Source organism: Daucus carota, chromosome 1 (assembly GCF_001625215.2).
Source record: "Daucus carota subsp. sativus chromosome 1, DH1 v3.0, whole genome shotgun sequence".
Taxonomy (NCBI): Eukaryota; Viridiplantae; Streptophyta; class Magnoliopsida; order Apiales; family Apiaceae; genus Daucus; species Daucus carota.
Genome location: NC_030381.2, coordinates 11,937,611 through 11,946,615, shown reverse-complemented (window position 1 = coordinate 11,946,615; position 9,005 = coordinate 11,937,611). Strand labels below are relative to the sequence as shown.

General features: G+C 35.0%; 1 protein-coding gene across 1 annotated transcript; it reads left to right on the top strand.

Annotated features, from left to right (window-relative positions):
• Nucleotides 1-740: 740 nt before the first annotated feature.
• On the top strand, nt 741-4,100 carry LOC108192419 (LRR receptor-like serine/threonine-protein kinase GSO2). The gene is made up of 2 exons (XM_017372990.2): nt 741-3,491; nt 3,607-4,100. The coding sequence occupies exons 1-2, from the start codon at nt 950-952 to the stop codon at nt 3,912-3,914; spliced, it is 2,850 nt and encodes a 949-aa protein (XP_017228479.1). The 5' UTR covers nt 741-949; the 3' UTR covers nt 3,915-4,100.
• The last annotated feature ends 4,905 nt before the right edge of the window (nt 4,101-9,005 follow it).

Below are 9,005 nucleotides of genomic sequence, written 5' to 3'. Positions count from 1 at the left end.
GTATTGATAATACTAGTGTGATAAGACTGAAGTTTGCTAAGGGAGTAAAATTATGAGACGACCCCAATATTTCGAAAAGTCCAAGTCTTCACGCGTAAAAGCTGTTTGTAGTCACAAATAGGACCCACCATAGACTTTTGTAGTTTTGTTTGTTTTTCTCTTACGCCTTTCTGTTAGAGGAGTAAAACACTAATCCCTCCTCCTGTTTACGTGGATTGTTTGAACGTATTTTGAGGCTCATATAAAGTATAATTTTATATTTTTTTAAAAAAATTTCTTATTTTGAATAAAAATTTATACATCAAACCTTTATTCAGAGAAAAAAAATTTAAAAAATATATTACAGAACTATACTATAAATGAGCGTGGAAAAACGTGTCAAAAAGTCACGTAAAGAAATGAGGGAGAAGGAGTACTTTATCCGACTCCCTTACTGGAGTTTCATTATTTGAAAATATAAATAAATGCCTTTGGCAGATATCAAATTTAAAATAATTAAACCATCTCAAAGAAGATGATAAATATAATATTATTTATTAAATAAAATCCAGATTAACTTATATGCTAATTTAATTTTAACATATAATAAAAAAAATATTTATTTTCTGTTGTCCTGGATTCTGGTTGAGAAAAAACTTGGGAGTAAAAAGAAAGTGACTCTTTATAGTGATTGGAAATCGGACAATAGACGCCCATTAACCGGCAATTTCTTGGTTTTTACTCTTGCCATTCTTGGTCATAGTCAACGTCAGTTCCACACGCTACTTTACTACAACTAGTCTACTCCTGCCATTTGCTTTACATTTATTTAACATTCCTCTGTATGCATAGAATAATCCCCTACTCAATCTTACTTGTGCACAAACTCCAAGACACACCCTCCTGTTCTTTCTCGTTTTTTCACTAGAGCATCAAATTCTTGTCTCCTCGGACACAAACACAAGCTAAAATGAGAAGAAGGTATGTTGATATCTCCTCTGTTTTGCTCTGTTTTTTCTTGATAGACTATGTTTCTTCTCAGTTGTCCCCTGCCCAGAACTCAACTATGTCTAGGCTCTATGGCCTTGTAACATCAAACACAAGTTCAAATCCAAATGAATGGACTCATGTTGAATTTGCTCAAAACCCATGTTCTTGGTCTGGTGTTTCTTGTAGTGTTGATAATACTAGTGTGATAAGACTGAAGTTTGCTAAGTTTGGTTTGTCTGATGTTGAGATTCTTTCTGTTCCCTGCCAACTTGATAGTTTGGAAAGTCTTGATTTTTCTAATAATCATTTTGGGGGGATCCCAAATGAGTTTATTGATGTTTGTGGTAAGATTAGTGGGTTAAAGACGTTGAATTTTAGTAGAAATAGGCTTGTTCAGTTGCCTGTTTTTAAGGGTTTTCTTGGGTTGGAATTTTTGGATTTTTCTTTTAATGAAATTAATGGGACATTTGGTTCTCAGTTGAATGATTTAGCCGGGTTAAAAGGGTTGAATCTTGGGGACAATAAATTATCTGGGCTGCTTCCGGCGAGTCTAGAAAATTTTAGTCAGTTAAAGGAGCTCCAGCTCGGTGGTAATGAATTTCAGGGGAGTATTCCTGGAGAGATTGCGAATTGTAGGAATTTAACCCTGATTGATCTTGGTGGGAATAGGTTGTCTGGCTTGATTCCGGAGAGATTTGGAGAACTTTTAGAGTTAGAGAGTTTGATTTTGTCCGTCAACAATTTGAGCGGTGAAATTCCCAAGTCACTGCTGAAGATCACAACCCTTTCGCGGTTTTCTGCTCATCAGAATAATTTTGTTGGTGAAATTCCAGTTGGGATGACTAAACATCTCAAAATTTTGGACCTGAGTTTTAATAAACTAAATGGGTCTATTCCGGTGGACCTTCTGTCACCATCAAATTTGGAGACGGTGGATTTATCTGACAATGGAATGGTGGGGTCAATACCTGCTGATATATCTCCGAGATTGTTTAGGTTGAGACTGGGAAACAACTATTTAAGTGGAACAATTCCCACATCATTTGGAAAGCTTAGCAATTTGACATATTTGGAGCTGGAAAACAATATGCTGACTGGACAGATTCCTCCTGAGCTGGGACTTTGCCATAGTTTAGCACTTTTGAACTTTGGTTACAACAACTTAAGTGGTACTTTGCAGGAGCAACTGGGCAAACTTACCAACCTCCAGGTATTATATTTGCAATTTAACAATTTGTCTGGGATAATACCAGATCGAATTTCTGAATTATACAGTCTGCAAAGACTGAATCTGAGCCGGAATGCCTTTAGTGGTCAAATACCATCATCAATCTCTAGTTTGAAAAATCTTACAAATTTATATTTGCAAGGAAACCAGCTTAGTGGTGCAATACCTGATACAATTGGTGGTTTAAGTAATTTAATTGAACTTCAACTCGGAAACAACCAACTTGGTGGAGTCATTAAATCTTTGCCAAAAAGCTTGCAGATTGCTTTGAATCTCAGCAAAAACAACTTTGAAGGAGATATTCCGAAGGTTCTATCTACATTAGGTCTGCTTGAAGTTCTGGACTTGTCAAACAACAAGTTCTCTGGCAAAATCCCTGAATTTCTGGTTAATTTGGGTACCCTAACTCACCTTTTACTCTCAAACAATCAACTGTCTGGAGTTATACCGATGTTTGGAACACATGTTACTGTTGATACAAATGGGAATAAGGGTCTTATCAGAAGTACAACCCCTTCTCTACCAGTCTCGAAAGGCAAAAGGAAAGTTTCAGCTGGCGTGGTGATTGCAACAGCTGCCAGTGTTCTGGTTGTTGCTATAATTGTATTTGTTGCTCTATATATCTTCAGGAAATATTACAGAGTGAACAATGTACACTCAAGTCTAGGAGAAGATATACCTCAACCACAAGTCGTCCAGAGGAAATTGTTAACCGAAAATGGTATTCACAGGTCAAATATCGAGTTCAATTCCGCTATGAATGCTGTCGCCAATCCTTCAAACATCATGGTCAAAACTCGGTTTTCAACCTATTACAAAGCTGTAATGCCATCTGGTAAAAAATACTTTGTCAAAAAGCTGAATTGGAGCGACAAGATATTCCAAATGGGTAGCCACGAGAAGTTTGGAGAAGAGCTAAAAGTTCTGGGGAAGTTGAACAATTCAAACGTGATGTCTCCCCTTGCCTATGTCTTAGCCACTGATAATGCATACCTGTTCTACGAGTTTGCAGAAAATGGCACCCTTTTTGATTTTCTTTATAATAATTCAGATAATGAGTTGGAATGGTCAAGTCGTTACAGTATAGCACTTGGAGTAGCTCAAGGTTTGGCTTTTCTCCATGGGTACACTTCTGGCCCAATTTTACTGTTAGACCTTTCGAGCAAAAGCATCATGCTGAAGTCCTCAAAAGAGCCTCAGCTCGGAGATATTGAGCTTTTTAAGGTTATTGATCCTGCAAAGAGTACAGGCAGTCTTTCTACTATTGCTGGTTCTGTTGGCTACATTCCTCCAGGTATGCAGCTGTTATAACAATATAGAATATTAAATTGTAGCACTCGGCTAATATCAGTTTATTCCAATGTTATGCGATTATCTGTCTAATATTAAGTCTATGTTATAACTTTCAGAGTATGCTTACACAATGAGGGTCACAATGGCTGCCAATGTTTACAGCTTCGGGGTAATTCTGTTGGAACTACTTTCTGGAAAACCAGCAGTGTCACAGGGGATGGAGTTGGCCAAGTGGGCTTTGAGCAAGTCATCTCAGCAAGACAAGTTGGATCAGATTCTTGATTTCAGGCTGAGCAGAACATCACCAGCAATTAAAAGCCAGATGCTATCAATCCTTAAGGTTGCACTTACTTGCGTTAGTGTTTCACCAGACGCAAGGCCAAAAATGAAGAGTGTGCTTCGAATGCTATTAACAGCAAGATAGATTATTCTCGTGGGTAAAACTATAATACCAGCAACTTAATACATGCATAAGAATACAGTTTTTGATAGTCTGTATGGTTGCAGAGCTGCAATTGTTTTCCATACAGTATACTACTAAAGTGTAATTACAAAATGTAAGATATATATATTTATAAAGCTAAATCTAAGTTTGTATTGTTGTTTATAACCTCTGTCCCTCTTTGCTTTGGCTTTTATTGTTTGCAACTGAACTTAGTCCCCTATATGAACAAAATCTTAGTTGGGAATCAACCCTCAACTTGAGAAATTTTATAACGACGAACAATGCTAGTTAAGTACGATAAACTAATGACGATCAGCTGTAACATTTACCTGGAGGCTTAAACTTGATGAAACAAGCTAAATAAGATTTGTTAAGATATTAATTACGTTTACCTGGAGGCTTAAACTTGATGAAACAAGCTAAATAAGATTTGTTAAGATATTAATTACGATGAGTGCATTACAGTGTCTGTCTTTCGTGTTCATTAGCTCATTGTATATTGAGGAGTATTAAGGCACATTTAAATTTATGTCAGTTTACATTTCATGTTATTTGTCATTAGCTTGTGTTTGTCTATTACGAGACTTGCTAGTTTTAGTTGTGCTGGTACATTTCTGGGACCATCTGTACGTGGCGAGTATTCTGTTTGTTATGTTATTTTGTGGAAGGAATCATGCCTTCATCACTCTAGCAGTCTCAATCCGAAATAAATTTGTGTCCAACACCGCGAAAAAGGTAAGCAGCGATAATATTGATAATATTTATATCAGAACACCAAACAAGATTAAGAGCATCTTTTTGTTAGATCTCAATTCTATGGGGTTACGGATTTCTCGTTCTTCTTGGTGAGTTTGTTCTCGAAAGTGATTCGAGTTATCTTCTTTTGTGGATTTGTTTCCCAGATCTAAGAATTGTCTTGGTCTCGTTAGTATTCATTTAAGCATTTGCAAATCTAAGGTTGCTAGTTTGTCACGTTTAGTTCGCGTTTGATTTTGATTTTTTTGCAAATCTAAGGTTGCTAGTTTGTCATGTTTAGTTCGCGTTTGATTTTGGGTTTTTTTGTTGTCTCACAGTTTGCGTAAGTTTTGTTATTTTCACAACGTTTGTGTGAGTTTTGTTATTTTCTCACTATTTGTGTGAGTATGGTGCTTGATTTAATAATAAAAGTTGTCAGAGCGGATTGTATTCTCAGTCGATAGCTCAAACTGTTTATGGCGGAATAGAAAGTGGCGAAATATGGGTAAATATCATCTTTAGCAAACAAGGCCGGCCCTACACATTTGGGTGCCCTAGACGAATTTTGAAAAAAGTGCCCCTATTTTTCAAGATCATAATTGAAAATTTTATATAAATTCAAATTATACATTGGCATGATCAAAAACAATGTTTTAAGATTAATAACACAATCAATTCAAATGCATATATATATATATATGTATATATATATATGTATATATATATATGTATATATATATGTATATATATATATATGTATATATATATATCTAAATGTATGAATTTCTCATTATATACTACATAAGCATAGATTTTTTTGATGCCCCTGAAGGTAGTGGTGCCCTGGGCGATCGTCTTGGTCGCCTTACCCAAGGGCCGGCTCTGTCAGCAAGTAACGTGATTTCATCTCTAATAAGAATGGATTAATAAGTGATTGTTTCTGTTTCTGTATTTTGTTTGTTTGACGCACTATTTATGTAGATGCCGTATGACTTTTTATAGTTGCATTAACTCATTTATCAAAAAAAAAAGAAAAAGAATAAGAGTATCTCCAACTATAAAATCCCTTAGATAAAAAGTGAGTTGCCATACCAAAAATAAGAAACATAGTCAAACTCTTGAAAAAATCACACTCCAACCAAACTCATCTCTTGTCTATAATTTTAGCCAACCTACTATGGATGACTATATTTGACGAACCTCTACCGCCTGTAAGAAATATGTAGGGAGATTACACATCATTTATTACCATCTTGAAATAATATATTCTATTTTAACAATCTAAAATATTAAAAACATCATATTTTTAAATTATAGCTAACCAATATAGTCAATACCATTGAAGCACAACGTCTCACACGTTGAGCAAATTTTACATAATGTCTTACTGGTACAATTTAGTTAACGATTATAACCAACCCCATTGAAGATGCTCAAGTATTCTATCAAGTAGTTAAAAGAACAAATTTTGTACTCATTCAAAATTAAAATTAAAATTTTGTGTCCTCAAGAAATTTTTTGTGCTTATATAGCTTTTAAAGTTTTTGTTTGCTCTTTTATATACGTAAAGAATAATGCACCCCTACAATATAGTTTATTATTTTACCTGTCCTGAGCATCTCCAAGGGCTCTCTAAACAAGCTCCTAAGTTCAAATTTAGAGAGCCAAGGCAAAAATGAAAATTTCAATGGGCTCTTGAAAACTCTTTAAAAATTTAAGAACTCATCGTCTCTCCTCTCTTATAAAGAGCATCTAGTAGCTCTTAACTTCTATTTATGAATATAATATTATTTTCCTCCAACTTTAACTCCAACATTTCTCTCTTTTTACTTTTCCTCTCATCTATATGAATAAAATATGAATAAAGAGCAAGTATAAAAAGGAGCATTGGAGTTGTCATCTTTTTCAATGTCTTAACTCACTAGGAGCCACATATAATATTATATTTTAAATAATGATTTAAGAGCTCCATTAGAGATACTCTTAATCGTTAATAGAGGAGGCTTGGCCTTAGGGCCCCTCTGATCGCTACCTTGAGCTTGAAAGCTTCAAATCCAAAAGATACACAAAGAAGATGAATGTTTGAAGACCTTCTTGATCTTCAAATAAAACTGGAAAGGTTTCTTCAAATCTTTAAAGACTTTGAGTGTTTGGAATAACAAACACTAAATCTTGAAGATCGAGCAACAAAACAATGTTCAATCGCTCGAATACTCTGAACAAGATGAAGAATGCTTGACCTTGAAAGATTCTTCTTTCTATTAACGAAAACACTTTACAACTGAGAGGTATAAAGTGACGAATAGTGTTAAATGCACAAAATTGGGTACAAAATTTTTCATAAAATTACATGATAATTGAGATGTGATATTTTAATTGATGCTATTTATGTGAATATAGTGGCCCATTTCAATTAAAAGTTAATGCATGTCATTTGATAAAAGATTCGATCGGGACCCTAGCTTTATTGCGAGCCAAAAACCTTGATGGACTCATTTACCTAATTTTATACCTGAAACATTTTGTTTAAGTAATTACTAGCCCATTCCACTTTCATATAGTGAAGATGTAGTCTCTGAAGAAAAGTAATTTGTGATTAAACTCCATGAACACCATAACAAACCATCTCTAGAATTTTCAAATACAAGTTTTTGAATCACAGAATGAAAACACTACTATATATATGCTCTCACAATGAGAATAAGTAGTAACTACTTTTTAACAACTATTAATAGAAAAAGACATAACCACTTTTGACAGTTTTCCTAAAAGACACATGAGTCCCTTTTGTTATTACTCCTCCTCAAGCTTGGTGGGAGGTGCAGAGCAAATACCAAGCTTGGACATTAAGTATGAATGTTGTTTAGCAGTCAGTTGTTTAGTAACCATGTCTGCAATTTGAGTATAAGAAGGTGTATGTTGAGTGATTATTTGACTAGCTGTAATCTCGTCCCTAATAAAGTGACAACCAATCTCAACATGCTTAGCACGCTCATGCAACGCTGGATTTGCTAAAATAGCCAATGCTACCTGATTATCACATTTCAGAACTGTACGTGGCATATTTTGAAGTCCCATGTCTGTCAACAAAGTAGTAAGCCAGGTAACTTCACAGCTAAGGCCATAGATCTGTACTCAGCTTCAGCACTCGACCTAGAGACAACAGAGTGTTTCTTTGATTTCCATGACATAGGTGAAAAACCCAACATAATGCAGTAGCCATATGTTGACCTCATAGAAAAATCACAACTAGCCCAATTTGAGTCACAATATGCAATCAGTTGAGCTGAAGAATCGCTTTCCCGTAAAACCCCTTGACCTAGATAAGTACCAGATATTTCAACGATTGTTTTGCAGCCAACATATGCTTTGATGTTTGTGATTGCATAAATTGTGTGAAAATATGCACATAATACACAATATCTAGCCTTGTCACGGTTAGATAGATGAGTTTTCCCATTTACCTGTGATAAAGTTGAATGTTTGACAAAGGTTTTTCTTTGGATGAATGAAGTTTGAACTTGGTAGCCATGAGAAGCTTACTGGGATTTACGCCAACCATCTTGTATACCTTCATCAAATCCACTACATATTTTTCTGTAATAAAAAGAACCCCGTAGGAGACCGGTGCACCTCTAAGCCCAAAGAATAGTTGTTGTCTAAATCCTTCATGTGAAAATTACTGGATAACATCAGTTTGATTTCATCAATGTGATATGATGAATTACCTGCCAACAATAAATCATCCATATAAACTAATATCAAAGTTATGGTTGTAGAATAACCTGAAACTTTGGTGAGCAAACTTTAATCAACTCTAGATTGCTAAAATTTATCTTCCTTTAAGGTTGTTGTCAGCTTATTAAACTAGCACCTTGGAGCCTGTTTAAGACCATACAATGTTTTAATGAGCTTACAGATTAGTCTCTCATGTTCAGTTGGAATATTGTGACTATCAAAAGCTTTCCCTATCTTTGAACCCATGCTAGTGTATCCTTGAGGGAAAGTCATATAGACTTCTTCTATCAAATCTCCATGTTAGGAATGCATTTGTTACATCCATCTGAACAATTATCCAGTTTTGAATTTCAACTACAGCTAATAAAGTCCTGATAGTTGCCATCTTGGCCATAGGGGTAAATGTTTCCCTATAATCAACTCCATGCTTTTGCTTACAACCAAACACGTACCACAAAGCTACTTTTGAACCTGTCTATAGTACCATCTGGTTTGTACTTTGTTTTGTAAAGCCATTTGCAGCCAATAGCTTGTTTTCCAGGTGGCAATGGAGTTATGATCCATGTACAATTTTTTTCCAAAGCTTATAGTTCACAA